Source organism: Ambystoma mexicanum, chromosome 4p (assembly GCF_040938575.1).
Source record: "Ambystoma mexicanum isolate Mex_15411 chromosome 4p, UKY_AmexF1_1, whole genome shotgun sequence".
Classification (NCBI taxonomy): Eukaryota; Metazoa; Chordata; class Amphibia; order Caudata; family Ambystomatidae; genus Ambystoma; species Ambystoma mexicanum.
Window position 1 is genome coordinate 1,205,204,745 of NC_090927.1, and position 15,345 is coordinate 1,205,220,089.

A 15,345-nucleotide genomic window follows, 5' to 3' on the forward strand; every position below is an offset into this window, starting at 1 on the left:
TATTTTGCATAGCTGCTACCTGACCGTGTTAAGGTTTTTAAAGAGTGTGTTGCGTTCTGACTTCCGCTTTTTTTAACTGTACACAAAAGGAACGTTTCAGTTTGCCATTTTCTGTTTTGCTGTTTTGGCATGCCAGCGCGTGTATGTTCTTTCACCTTTCTTTCACAAAGCCACTGCAGAAAAGGTAAGTGCATCCCTGGTGAGGGCAAGGCTCTGTGGGGGTGGGGGGGGAGAGAGAGTAGGCGAACTCGCGCTTTCTGCTTTCCTGTCTATCTTAGTTCCGCGAGATGACGACTGTAAGGTTTTATTTTCAAACTGTCTATCTCAGAGGTGCAGGAAATAAACCCTGATGATGCCAGAAAGTGTGAGTTTGTTCAGTTATCACAGCAGAGCGAATGAGAATAGGTAATCCCAAAACTTAAACAAACATATTTTAATCACAGTGTAAAGTAGTTAATTCAGACAAAAATTCCTTTTGCATTAATGTTCTCTGTGCCTAAAACGTTTGTCGTTTTATTTTTAGTTTTTGCGCCAAAACGTATATGTGCCAAAGTTCCCTGCGCCCTTCTGGCAGCGGTTTACAAGGCGCGCGGACATGGGATCTGCACAAACGAGCCACTTCAGAGGCTGCAAAAAGCTTGCTGAGCTGTTCTGGCGGTGGCCAAGTACTTCATTTTTGGCGCAATGCTCCCTCCCAGGGAAACAAAAGGGCTCCCTCCCCTTACTCGCCAGCGAGGATGTGAAACCTGCGTTGCTCCATATCGTCTTGCTTTCAAGGCGAGCACGTTGCCGCTGAGCTATCCTCCAGAGCTCCTGAGAACCCTTCAACTAGTTGTTCTCCTTAGTAAAATCTCGCCACTTTGTGAGTGGGCAAGGAGATTTTGGGAGCCCTGCTTCCACACCCCCTAGCACACGCGTCGCAGCTATCTAGGAATGTGACTAAGGTGAGAGGCTACAGGAAGCAGCCCCATCTGTCTTCCTGCTTCTGGGACTTCATAGGGGGACCCTTACTCAGCAAAAGGTCTTTCCCATGTCTTAAAAGTTAATTGAACCAAAAACGACATGCTTCTCCTTGGAGTCTCTTCCTCAGCCACTCGCTTTGTCACCTGTCCCGACACCTCTCTCTACTATTCTTTCTGAACAGCCACTCCCTCTCACTCTACCTACTGCCCTCACGTCTAAACTACTACCTTCACCTCGGTCACTCAGTTCTTTACTCTCACAAACTGGTAGCACTCTATCGCACTACCAATACCGTGCCTTGAAACACGTGTGTATAGGCGCCTTATAAATGCCAAATCATATCATACCTCACCTGCACTCTGTACCAACTCTGCTACCAACTCCTCAGCATTCTCCTCCCACATTCTTTCTACCTTTGGTCTCTCAGTCCTACTTCTTGTCTCTTGACCGCACCCAAACACCTGCCAATCTGTCCTCCATTCACTCCCCTTATATACTGTTATTTTCCTGGTTTCAAACCCCACACCCGCAACCCCTACACTGGTTCCAGTGCTCACCTGACTCTGGGGTCAATATATGCCTGTCTTTTACTCAGGGGCTGAGTTACACAGGAGAACACCTTCAAAAACCGGTCTAAGCACCCCCTTTTGTAGCACAATTGTGTTGCCAGTCTCTGATGGTTTCCCTGCTGTTTCTCTGGTGCGCTGAAATTTTGATTTCTGTTATTGTGGGGAGTCTTTGGTTTTCTGAGGAGCTGGATGTTGTTTGGTTGTAGTAAAAGCTCATAGCCCATATAAATTGCATTGCTTTTGTTTCCCACTTCATTTAGTTCTCGAATGTCTTTTCTTTGATTGCTCCCTGGTACTCTCAGAGTAACGTTCTGAAAAAGAAAAGAGAAAACACTGGCTATAAACAGTACTGGGAGGTACCGAGAGAGGGTGGCACACATGGCACAGGAGGGGTGGTTAAGTTCTGAGCCTCCACAAACTCTATCTGTCCCTGCCTCTGGGACAGGGCTGCCTCTGGCTTATGCCCAAGTAGCCCCCTCCTGCCGTCATAGGTCAGGAAGGGTCCCAGGATGACTCTGACAGGGTTAGGCAGCTGACGCATACATAGACCACCCTGATCAATGTTTTACTTTTCAATTTAGTAAACAATTTGTAATACTCCAGACCAACCACCAGATGGGGGACGAATAGCAAACAGAGCAAAGCAGACATCACAGGACAGTATTGCAGACCGGATCCAAAACACATGCATGCACCCTCCCCACACAACCTTGATTCTTATAGCTTTCCTTCTCATTAGCTACGTTTGAGAGGGCGAGCTTAATTTATCACATGTGGGTGGCTACACTATTCGCTGCCTGTCTGGTCATACTTCAAAGAGGCATTCATAAAATTGTCAACTCTCCAACTCCTGGGTGTGGAGGGTTCACGCAGTATCGCATTTGCAAACAGCTATAATTGGAGCAGGCCACCCTTATCTGGTTTCGACTGCATTTGAGAAACCTTCATACAAATTGCCATGGAACAAGCAAGCATGCATATTATGAAAAAATAATCCGTGCTTACTGAAGCCAAAAGGAAATATGTATGAAACGAGGACCAGTGCAGAATACATGGTAATACACTCTCTAAGCAAGGCAGTCTATTAACACATCAACTATGCCCATTCTACTCATTGCAGCAATATGTTGGTTTGCCGTTATATTTTCTCTACCTACATAGTATATTTATTAGTACTAAGTCTTCTATGGATTATACATCATCCTATTCGTGCTAGTCTAGATTATACTGGCATATCATTTTCTACAACAGGCACAAAATTTAGCATGTAACTTAAAAACTTTAAAACAGACACAAGCAGCAGCGGTCTTTGACTGGTGAGTGTGTATCACTTCTCCTGTACAGATATGCAGTTACGCAGTGACAGTGGTTTCAGTATAATGGGAGGTCTCCATAATTTACTTCAGGCCATCACGATGGTCGTCAGGGGCAAGTCACATTGAACATCCTTCAGAGACACAGAGGGTCTTGATAAGCCCACCTTCTACTTTGAATGAAGAGCTACAACAAAGTTCGAGCTGCCCAGCTTATGAGGCCCTTGATGGCCCTGGATGCGCAGCGTTGAACTCAGAGAAGGGAATCCAGATAGAATTCCAAAGCTCTGTAGACTGAAGTGGAAATCGAGCGTGCAAAGAAACCGAGTGAACTGAAGCAGGTTAGAAACGTGCAGCATTGGAAAAGTGGTGGCATGACTGCTGAAGAGATGTGGTGGACCCGTTGGTCCCTCAACAATGCCAATAGTACAGAAGTGAAGTGGACCGAGAAGAAACCGAAGGAAGGAGTAGTCGAGCAATGAGCTGGCCGGTTACCAGATCGAGAAGGAATCCCGAAACGAGGGGAAAGAATCCCCAGTTCTCGCAGGACCCTAGTGAAGTTATCCCAGCAAACCAGATGTGAGGAGACTCGGGAGGGGAACAAGAGAGAATAATAAGTATTATTTGGACACTCCCACCCATCTCAGTAAACCAGAAGTGCTAGAGATACCGAGAGAGAATAATAAGCATTACTGGAACACACCTTCTTGTCTTAGTAAACTAGAAGGGTTAAAGATACAGAAAGAGAATAATACGAATTACTGGGACACACATACTCGTCTCAGTCCATGGCAAGCTTTAAAAATACAGAGAAGGGGTGACAATCATTATTGGAACCTTCCTACTCATCAGTCAAGACGAAACAGAGAAATTACCAATAAAAATTGATAAAGGTTGCATGAACATTCATACTGACCCCAGTATAGAAGGAAGAATACAAGAAAAATGAAAAAGAGTGTTAGAACACTATAGTTTGCATTTTACAAGAGTAAAAGACAAAATACTGTTTTAAGAGTAAAATAAAAGATATTGAAAGATCCTATGAGAGGAAAAGGATAATTGATGGAACGGAAAAGTAAGAGCTAAAGAAGAATAGCCAAGCAGAGAATCATCCTGAAAACTGTGAGAGTCCAGCAGATGAACTGTATAGATTAATGACAGTGGCGACACAAAGGTATCTCCGTGTGCTGTATTGAATTGAACTTGAGGAAGACAACAGGAGAGGGGAGTCATTCTCCTGCATGCTGTTTGTTATTATAATGGTAGGGTCAGGATAGAGTAGTTTTGGACAGCGAACTGATTAGGGACTTGCACCGACAACAGACGAGCACCTTAGTTTGTTAGGTAGGGAACATCCATAGCCTAGGGAAAGATAGGAGTTTGCCACTTCTTGTTAAATAAAAACCTCTATGAATTGCAATTCAGAGTCTGTTTCTTCCTTCTGACTCACTACAGTGAGTACAAGTGCAATCACAAGAAACAATTCTCACAGTACAAGTGCAATGCTATGTAACAGAGGGGAAGATTACCACTACTGATTAACGTATGCCCTGTCAAGGTCCTGTACATGCAGGACCTGTCATCTCACCCCAAACATGACATCCACCAACCCACATGACTAGGCCCTGCAGGACAATGTATTAGCATGTCATTAATGCATATTGCCCCAACAAGTAAATAATACACAAAGAGAGGGCTCCAGGAACCACAACGCTTTGGGAACACATACCTACACAGCCAATGACGATGCAACAATGGCAGACATTAATTGCATGTAATCTGCAAACCATGTATGTGAAGCCATAACAGCAGGAACGCAGAAACCTCAAAAATTCACAAGAACAACCAAACACCCATCAGGACATATGCATAATAGCAACACATCGCCCCATCACAGACAATATACACATTGCAGATCTGATCACAGGATATGAGAAGACTGGTGGTTGTGACCTGTGGCAACAGTGTATCCCAAAGTGACAATGCATATGTACACCCAAAGTATATAACACTTCATTCAGCTGCTGGTATGAAAAACCATGTTGCACAACAATGCACAATAAATGCATCAAGAGAGTGTCCATCAACATGCCTTGAAAAATGCCACAAATCCTCAATGAACTGCGACTGCCACCTTTGCCCTAGCAGGTGACTTTGATACCCCCAGCACCCTTGGCTAATGAGACCTGTGTGCATTCCACATACTCCACAGGAGGTGGTCTACAATGAGGAATACATCAGGACCAGGCTGTGCATCGGTCAGACTTCTGGCGTACTGGAGGGACTTTTGTGGTGTCTCCACCGGATCGGGTGGGGTCCCTAATGTACAGGCCAGACAAGGTTCGGGAAATCTTTGTCGTCTGTGCCACGTGGCACAACCTCTGCCTAATGCAAAGTGTCCCCCACCCCCTGATGATGAGATGCCTCCCCCAGAGGACAACGACTCACTTTCTGCAGGTGAAGTGCTGCCACACGGTAAGCAGGTGTAAGGCAGGGACAGTTGTCTGGTGTGGCAGTAGATAATTGACAATTATTTCTAGACACATTACCTTTCATCTGCTTCTCATTTTTGTATGCAGCCACGTTTTGAATATATCACCTTCACCTACAAATAATTGTCCATGCATTTGTTTAAGTGAACTTGCATTTTATTGTGAATTGTGCAAAATATCCATCTACACAAACCATAGCCACCCACATCCCCCGTCCCCAATACCCAATACTCATACCCACGCAACTACTTTGTGCCCAGTGAAATAGTTTCAAGATTATTCAAGTCATTTTCATGTCCACCTGCCCTTGCCTGCCCGCTCGGACAGTGTAAAGGTCTCATTGTGCAAGGAGTGGCGCGATGGGCTCCCAGCCAATGACCCCTCCATGGGGGTGAAAGAGGTGGCACCCTCAGACTCCTGGGCGTGGTTTTTGCAGGGTGAGGACCATGCTGGTGTGCATAGATTCTGCAAATGCCAAATGGCCCTCTGTGAGCTCCCTCACCCTCCCACAGCTGTGTTTGCATCAGACCACATAGAAAATTGGCAGCACCGGTCTTCCAATGATCTGGCTATTCTCTGTGAGGAGCCCTACACAAAGTCACTTATGGCCTGCCGATGCTGCCCCTGTATCTCTGCCATGTTTTCGATGTTCATCTGGTGGTGCTCCATGGTGTCCAGCCTCCTCCAGGTGGCACCTAGTGAATGCTGGGTCACACCCTGTGGGCTATGGAGAGGGCCGGGACTGATGCAGGAGGACTTGAACCCAGTGCCCTCTGCATCATGTGTTCCACTGCCATCACTACCTGTATCCAGATCACCCTGTCATTGACAATGGCTGTCTGCCTCAGTTGATGATGTGTAGTCAGGGGGCGGGTGGGTGCAGGTGTTGAGCCATTGTGCCAGTGGCTGGCTGTTGCTCCTCAAGGAGCATCATAGGGGCTGGCTGTGGTGTGACAGTTGCAGCTCCTAGGGGTGTTGGACCTGCAGCTGAATGTGGTTTGCCTCCATCAGGTGCTGTGCCATGTGCACTGGTGGTGGAGAGGGTCACTGGCCAGACTTGTGGGGACTGTGTCGGTCTCACCACTTGGCATGGCTACCATGGTGCTGCTGTGCTTTGGCCCTGGTGCATGGCTCTTGCTCTTCCTTCTGCTTTTCCCATGGCTGGCCTGTGCAAGGGCCTGAGATTGATGTGCTGCCACCAGTGGAAGTCCCCTGCAAAGTAGTGAGCTCCGCCTCATCAGACGGAGTCAACTGAGAGCCTGTTGGATGGACAATGACATGCTGTCAGTTATGCATACTTATACATGGGCTAGAAAGATACTCATGCAACATGATGAATGGACGTCCTTTCCTTCACACATTTTGTCTGATGGGCAGGTTTGGTTACAGATCAATGAGAACGGCTCATGCAAGGTGGGCACATTGCCTGCTGGACTGGCCTGGTGGAGGCTGCCCCTGGTGGCTGGGGGGGTGGGAGACATGGGTGGGGGCCTGGTGGAGGCTGCCCCTGGTGACTGGGGGGTGGGGGTGGTGGGAGACATGGGTGGGGGCCTGGTGGAGGCTGCCCCTGCACTGCTGGGGGGTGGGGGTGGTGGGGAACATGAGTTGGACATGGGTGCTGGCCTGCTGGCAGGTGCCCCACAGTGCTGGGGGGTGGGGGTGGTGGGGAACATGAGTTGGACATGGGTGGGGGCCTGCTGGCAGGTGCCCCACAGTGCTGGGGGGTGGGGGTGGTGGGAGACATGAGTTGGACATGGGTGGGGGCCTGGTGGAGGCTGCCCCAGGTGACTGGGGGGGTGTGGGTGGTGGGAGACATGGGTGGGGGCCTGGTGGAGGGTGCCCTTGCACTGCTGGGGGGTGGGGGTGGTGGGGAACATGAGTTGGACATGGGTGGGGGCCTGCTGGCAGGTGCCCCACAGTGCTGGGGGGTGGGGGTGGTGGGGAACATGAGTTGGACATGGGTGGGGGCCTGCTGGCAGGTGCCCCACAGTGCTGGGGGGTGGGGTGGTGGGAGACATGGGTGGGGGCCTGGTGGAGGGTGCCCCTGCACTGCTGGGGGGTGGGGGTGGTGGGGAACATGAGTTGGACATGGTTGGGGGCCTGCTGGCAGGTGCCCCACAGTGCTGGGGTTGGGGGTGGTGGGAGACATGGGTGGAGGCCTGGTGGAGGCTGCCCCTGCACTGCTGGGGGGTGGGGGTGGTGGGGAACATGAGTTGGACATGGGTGGGGGCCTGCTGGCAGGTGCCCCACAGTGCTGGGGGGTGGGGGTGGTGGGGAACATGAGTTGGACATGGGTGGGGGCCTGGTGGAGGCTGCCCCTGGTGACTGGGGGGGTGGGGGTGGTGGGAGACATGGGTGGGGGCCTGCTGGCAGGTGCCCCACAGTGCTGGGGGGTGGGGGCGGTAGGAGACATGAGTTGGACATGGGTGGGGGCCTGCTGGCAGGTGCCCCTTCAGTGCTGGGGGGTGGGGGTGGTGGGAGACATGGTTGGGGGCCTGGTGGAGGGTGCCCCTGCACTGCTGGGGGGTGGGGGTGGTGGGGAACATGAGTTGGACATGGGTGAGGGCCTGCTGGCAGGTGCCCCACAGTGCTGGGGGGTGGGGGTGGTGGGAGACATGAGTTGGACATGGGTGGGGGCCTGCTGGCAGGTGCCCCGCAGTGCTGGGGGGTGGGGGTGGTGGGAGACATGGGTGGGGGCCTGGTGGAGGCTGCCCCTGGTGGCTGGGGGGGTGGGAGACATGGGTGGGGGCCTGGTGGAGGCTGCCCCTGGTGACTGGGGGGTGGGGGTGGTGGGAGACATGGGTGGGGGCCTGGTGGAGGCTGCCCCTGGTGGCTGGGGGTGCAGGGGGACATGCGTTGGTGGGCAGTAGTGCTAGTTGATATGTGGGTTGGCTGGTGGGCATGGCCATGGTGGATGGGGTGCCTGCAGGACATGTGCTGGGTAGGCCCCTGTGATTTGAGCCACCTGCAGGGGCCGTGGAGGGTGTAGAGGGTACACCTGGGAGGACCCACACGTGCAATTCACGTGTGCTGCTCCCCGCGCACCCCTGTAATACACGTACCCTGATGATATCGCGTGTGTAACTTCCCGCGCACCCCCGAAATACACGTACCTCGCTCAATCGCGTGTGTGACTTCCCGTGCACCCCCGAAATACACGTACCCCGCTCAATCGCGTGTGTAACTTCCCGCGCACCCCCGAAATACACGTACCCCGCTCAATCGCGTATTTAACTTCCCGCACACCCCCGAAATACACGTACCCCGCTCAATCGCGTATTTAACTTCCCGCGCACCCCCGAAATACACGTACCCCGCTCAATCGCGTGTGTAACTTCCCGCGCACCCCCAAAATACACGTACCCCGCTCCATCGTGTGTGTAACTTCCCGCGCACCCCCGAAATACACGTACCCCGCTCAATCGCGTATTTAACTTCCCGCGCACCCCCGAAATGCACGTACCCCGCTCAATCGTGTGTATAACTTCCCGCGCACCCCCGAAATACACGTACCCCGCTCCATCGCGTGTGTAACTTCCCGCGCACCCCCGAAATACACGTACCCCGCTCAATCGCGTATTTTACTTCCCACGCACCCCCGAAATACACGTACCCCGCTCAATCGCGTGTGTAACTTCCCGCGCACCCCCGAAATACACGTACCCCGCTCAATCGCGTGTGTAACTTCCCGCGCACCCACGAAATACACGTACCCCGCTCAATCGCGTGTGTAACTTCCCGCGCGCCACTTTTTTGATGCGCTGGGACTCTACCACCTGCCTTCGTGTGGCGGACGTGTTTCAGCTTGTGCGTGTCTTTGGCTGTGCGTGGCTTTGCCCTATTCGATTCCATGAATACGTGTGGTTCGAGTGCTTGTGGGCGTTCCGTCTGCTTCCCTGCAGTACATCCCCAGTTACGCCCTTATTTTCGCGTGTTGTTCCCCATTCCGCGCGTTACGCCCCGTGTCCCGCCCACTTTCTGGTGTGTGCGCTGAGGTTGTGCGCTTTCACTGTGCGCGTCGCGCACGCCTTTCGCGATGTTGCAGTGACTTGTGCGCCATGCACGGGTTTGGCGCACATCCCGCGGTGAACACGCGCAGGGACTTCCATGAATCGCAGGCGTGCGCGTGCGCCTGTTTTTTTCCGCTTGCGCATGCTTGCGCATGCTTGCGCCAAGATTTTCGGCGCACGTTTGTTCCATGAATCGGCCCCTTAATGTTTTAATGTTTTCCATAGTGGCATTTTGTTAAATATGTATATATGTATACATTGATTCTTTAAGTGGAAGAGCACATTTCAGGGTTTACTCAATTTCATAATGCTGTTTTTCAGCTTGGTTTGGTGGTCGGCTAATCCAATTTGACTGTTTCAAGGAAAATTTGGAAAAAAGGGTACATAACAGAAAGGTTTAAAAAAGAAAGTTGATTATCAGTTATGATATTACATTTTCATGTTGTAATTCATATATTCTGTATGTGTGCTATAAATTAAGCTTAATCTTTTCTCTTCAGTTAGAGGCCTAGGAAGAAGAGGACCATAAAGACTCAGACATCTACACAAACGAATTATGTCACTTGCCAAACCATTGACATTTGGGAGCAGCTACATATTGAAGCTCAGCATTGTCCTCACAAGATTCAGTGTCGTGATGCAGATGTCCACTGGCCAGAATTTAAATTGAATGTCAGCACTGACCCATGCAAAGTAATCCTGGATCATTTTTACAGCACACAATGTCACCCAGAAGAAACAAACAATAAAGAAGATGTTTCAGAATTACTTGCAGAACCACTCACACAATACACTCCGTCTCAAAAAAATAATGCTATCTAAGAAACAGACAATGTTCCCTGTTTCCCCAGTACATGTGGGCACATTGGAAATATCACACACAGAAATAACTGAAGCATCTTCGCTACTGATTGACAATTGTACTCGTGATGTGGACTTCACTCTTCAAAGTGTTGAGAACGTATCGACCACCATGAAATCACAAACCAGTATACTTCTGGATGATTGGCTATTAAAGGAACCAAAATACATTGTATTTGACTTCTGCCTGATCGAGGTTATGAAAATTATTAAATGTGATCATAAATTGCATAGGAGGATTTATGGGGAGTCATTGGTGAAATGTACTTGTGTAGTCAAAGGCACCAACATGAAGATCAAAGGTAGCTGTGCACACCGCTGCAACTAATTTTCATGGCCTGATCAACCTATACTTGGAAACGTGCCTGCTGGAAACATACTTTGTTGTTTAGCGGATCAACATGCAGTACCATTTCAAGTTTTTCTAACTTTCATAACCCATTACTACAAATATCAGAAGGATTTCTTTTTCCCCGCTATTAACCAGGCATGGACACTTGAACAGATGTCAATGGACAATGCTCTTGCTGGCAAAAGGCTCTGGCTTGCGGGTGATGGACAATGTGGCAGTCCAGGTGTTCTACTAAATACTGCACTTACCACTTCCAAGACATGGAAACCAAACTAATAGTGAGTTCAGTCATCGTGCAAGTATCTGAATGTACATCTTCTGTTGACATGGAAAAACATGGTTTTATTAAATCCATTTAACTTCTGCAATCCAGAGGAATGCAAATAGACCTGATAGCCACTAACAGGCATGTTTCAATAGCCAAGGCCATGCAAGAGCAGTTTGCAGACATAAAGCATCAATATTTTGCATGGAACATTGCAAAATCAATAAAAAAACAGTTGCTGGAAAAAAAGGCTATAGAAAGCATTTTAAATTGGTCACAGTCTATCAGCAATCATCCCATTTTTGATGGCATTCAAAAACGTGTTGAAATTGTAGATATTCTGCTTGAAAAAAGGTATTCATTGATGCACCATTGTTCTAATGCACACCCTTGGAAAGAAAACAAACATTTCCACGAATGTGCACATGGACCATTGAGCAAGGAGCAGGAGCGTAAGAAAAGGTGGTTGGTTCCAGGCTCCCCTTTTCACACAGTACTTGAGAAGATTGTGTATGACAAAACGCATTCAAGAGACATGAGGGGGCTGTCTGAGTTCTGCCACACTGGAGATTTGGAGGTGTTCCATAATATGTGCCTAAAGTACAGGCCTAAAAGGTCACATTTTGGCATGGATGGTTTGGAGGCCAGAACAAGACCTGCTGTACTCGCACACAACGAGAACATTGGAAGGGAAAAAAACTGCAGGAATTTTCGGGATGCCTCCTTGTTTAGCAAAAGAATAAACAGTGCGTGGCAAAGCCAAACTTCAAGCACAAGGATTTTGAATTTGTGAAAGATCTGACATTGAATGTGCTGGCCATGCAAATGCATGGAATTGATCCAGAATTTGTTTCCAGGGCCAAGTCTATGCCACAGACCATTGCAAAAGAGGTTTGCCCTTCCCAAACTTGAACTTGATGAAAGGTTGACTTCAATATTCAAATGCTGTGGGGCAAAGACAGTTTCAAGCTTTTGCACAGTGTTTGGAAACTCTTTTTTAGTGTATAACAAATGGAATAATATGTCGTTTGAGATGTAATTGTTAAATGATTTATTTTTAATTAATTACTGTTTGTAAAGTAATGTCACTACATAGGCATTAGTATTTCTATTTTTCTTTGATGTTGGTTGATTTACATTACAACAACAAATGTCAGTCTGAATATTTCAAGTATGTGACTCAAATCAAATCAAATGTAGAGAGAATTTAAACCAACAGTTACCAGGAGCTATTGGCTCCCCAGGCCAACTAATGTAACACTATAAACTAGCTCCTTGTTCCTTAGTGGTAGCTCCTGGTGACCGGTTACTGCTGGATACCCAGGCACTGCTTGTAAATCCTGCTTATCCAATCCTAATTCCAAGCCCTGTTTGTAATGAACTCACAATAGTTGAAGAATCTAAGCAGAAAATTGGAGCAGCAGACATACAGAAACTCAATGTCTCCAGAGCTCAGGTCCTCTCCAGACTGCAACAGCCTCTTCCTCAATCTCAATCTTAAATCCTCCCTCCACCCCTTCAGCTAATCCAGAATAAGACTGCAAGACTTATCCTTGGCCTCAATCCCACGGACCGCCTCTCTCAAGACAAAAAATATTTCCACTGGCTCCCGGTGGCTGCAAGGATCAAGTTCAAGACCCTCTGCATCATCCACAAGGCTTTGGGGGGCCAGGGACCCCACTACATCCAACCCTTTCCCTAAATACGTGGTTCTAAGAGACCTTTGAGGAATCTAGCTGCAATTCTCTGCAGATGAGACGCTATTTCAAGCAGAGTGTGGGTTACATCTCTTTCCTCAGCAGGAGCATCCCTCTGTAATGGCCTCCCTAACACAACGAGTTAAGTTACAGAAGATTCTGAAGACCAAACTTTTCTCTTCTTAATTCCACCCTGCTAATGCCCCCTCTGTCGCATTGAATGGCTTCCTGGTCCCTTCTGAACTCCACAGTGCACCAGGCTGTCACACCCCTGGAGTATGCACAACTCCTTCCTAGCCACGGAAATATTGTGACCCCTCCCACCTTGGTGGCATAGGCTCCTGATTGTTACAAACCCAGGCACCTCGAGACAGCCTTAGAGGGGAAGTGGGTTAGGGAGAGGTTGTGGATAGGGAAGGGGTGTTTAGGGTAACCGGAAAAGGGGAATTGGATAACATAATAAGAACATGTAGCATACTTGTCTCACTTCCTTGCTCCTAATGTCAGTACCGTTCTTAATTAGAATACCAACTCTTCACCCTGCCTTTTGTGTAGGTTTCCTGAGATAGTGACAAACGTAAGCACATGAAACATGGATGAAATGCAACATAACACTTATACACTCCTGTACCATGAAGCCTATCTGGAGGAAAGTACTTCTTATTTAGTAATGCCCTCCAACGTGTGTCTTCCGGCTCCTACGGCAGCATCTAAACATCGTGTTGACACAGAACATGACTTGAAACATGATGAATGGGCACAACATGCATATGAAACAATGAGCAGCCACACACAAAGATAGCGTTACTTCACGATATGCATAGACTGCTGCCTTCACCCTAACAAGTGTCTTTAACAGTTCTGCGAACACCCGCGTTATCCTAACACGCGTGCATATTGCTGAGAATGTAACCCATGTGCGTCTTCCTAAATGCACGTAAATCGGCACAGTTGTGCGTTAGTTCATTGTAAGAGTTCTCTTATAGGGTGACAACACTCCCCACAAGAGAGTCAGCATCAAACACCACACACATTCAAAACAGCTCTTAACAGTGGGCTGGGGGGGCTCACCAGCACTTCCCTAGGCAGTGAATCACCACGTTGTACAGACTCCTCCCGTGCTCTGCTCTGCTCTGCTCCCAGGGGGAAGCCGGATAGCCTTGCAGCGTTTCACTGCCAGACCCGAGTCTCATGAAATCACCTCCGGACCCTGGTTCTGCATGAAAATGTTCCTCACGTGCTCCGACTGAACACCTGCTCCCTCCGGCCCATGCCTGCCACACCAACAATTATACTGATGTGCGCCTGTCATGGGTACAGTTTACCCGTCAACGGCTTCTTCAACCATAATTGGACAATAATCAACAACGCATCTGTGATAACCATTATCTGTGACAATCGCCAGACACCAATCTGTCCTTTTGGGGTTGCAGTGATAAGGAGCAACATGGCACCTATAGGTTCTGAAAACGTGCGGATGTGAAAGTGTTGCATTTAAAATTTAAACCACTCATTTCTTCTTTATAATGGAACGCCATGTGCGTCGATCTGCAATCCATGATGGAAGATAATATCTTTCTGTGAAGAATGCAAATACCGATTAATCAATCGATTAATGAATTTAGCATTATAAGATCACCATTCACAGTTAAACAAAAAATGCGAACCATGCGATGTTCGCTATCTATAACCTCTATTGGAAAAAGTGACCCATGTTTTCGTGGACTTAATGACCTCTTTTCAGCGTTATGTCAAAGTGTTTGTTATGCTCCCGACTATTGCTGTTTTTTCAAAAGAAACTGTTTTTAACACTTTTGTGAAAAGAAAGAAAGGTTTTGTCTCTGTTGTGGATGTGTGTGTTCATATTCCTGGTTCTGCGTTAGATAATGTTATGACGTTGGTGATGACAGGGTATGTTTGGCAATGCGGCCACTAATATCATTAAAATAGGTGGAGCTCATTGTGAGCTTGTTGTGATGTCCGCGTTGGGGCGGGTGATCTGAATTAGTGCCGGCTGGGCACTTGAACTTAGGGCGATGGATCAACGGATAAGATTAGCACAAGATGGCGGTACCCGACCTGTGTATGCACCATGTCCTCTGAAAAAGATTACTGTTCAAAGTTAAATTTGGCCTTTTTTCCAGAGAAAGGAATCTGACCTGACCGCCTATCGAAGTTTTCACACCAGAACGTCTGCATAGGCCATTTTCCATTACATTGATCCCAAGAAGTTAATTCGTATTTGGTGCAATCATGTTGTGCGGAAACGCACACAAGTGTAGTGTTACGAGCAATGATGTGCTGAAACATACTAGTGCTGAAGGGACCCTATTTATTAAGAATCTATGATCAAAATTCCAATTGTTACTGTAAATGTATGTTGTTGTTTAAATAGTTAAAACAACAGATCCACGTCATCAACTCTCCAGAGTGGGTAAAATATCTTCTACGTCGCCCTGCTCCCACGCACACTGTTCAGCATCCCTCTGAAATCTTAGGTCCCGATTCGTGGAATATTTGCATGGTTCAAAGTGACTTTGCACTGTCAATACAAACCCTGACTCATGGAACAGTGCAAAGTCACTTTGAGCAGTGCAAATATCCCATGAATCTGGCCCTTAGTATTTTTCTATCAGCATATTTTGCATAGCTGCTACCTGACCGTGTTAAGGTTTTTAAAGAGTGTGTTGCGTTCTGACTTCCGCTTTTTTAACTGTACACAAAAGGAACGTTTCAGTTTGCCATTTCCTGTTTTGCTGTTTTGGCATGCCAGCGCGTGTATGTTCTTTCACCTTTCTTTCACAAAGCCACTGCAGAAAAGGT

At 48.0% G+C, this 15,345-nt stretch overlaps 1 protein-coding gene across 2 annotated transcripts in view; it reads left to right on the top strand.

The window, feature by feature from the left end:
• LOC138453733 (geranylgeranyl pyrophosphate synthase-like) overlaps positions 1 to 15,345 on the top strand; it is a 126,060-nt gene that overhangs the window by 71,196 nt on the left and 39,519 nt on the right. Inside the window, exon 1 of one of the 2 annotated variants that reach the window (XM_069606855.1) lies at positions 15,287 to 15,343. The exons of the other annotated variant lie outside the window; for it this stretch is intronic. Coding sequence (XP_069462956.1) covers positions 15,289 to 15,343 — 55 coding nt within the window. The 5' untranslated portion in view covers positions 15,287 to 15,288. Of the gene's footprint in view, positions 1 to 15,286; positions 15,344 to 15,345 lie in introns of those variants that run through there. 2 annotated transcript variants of the gene reach the window in all.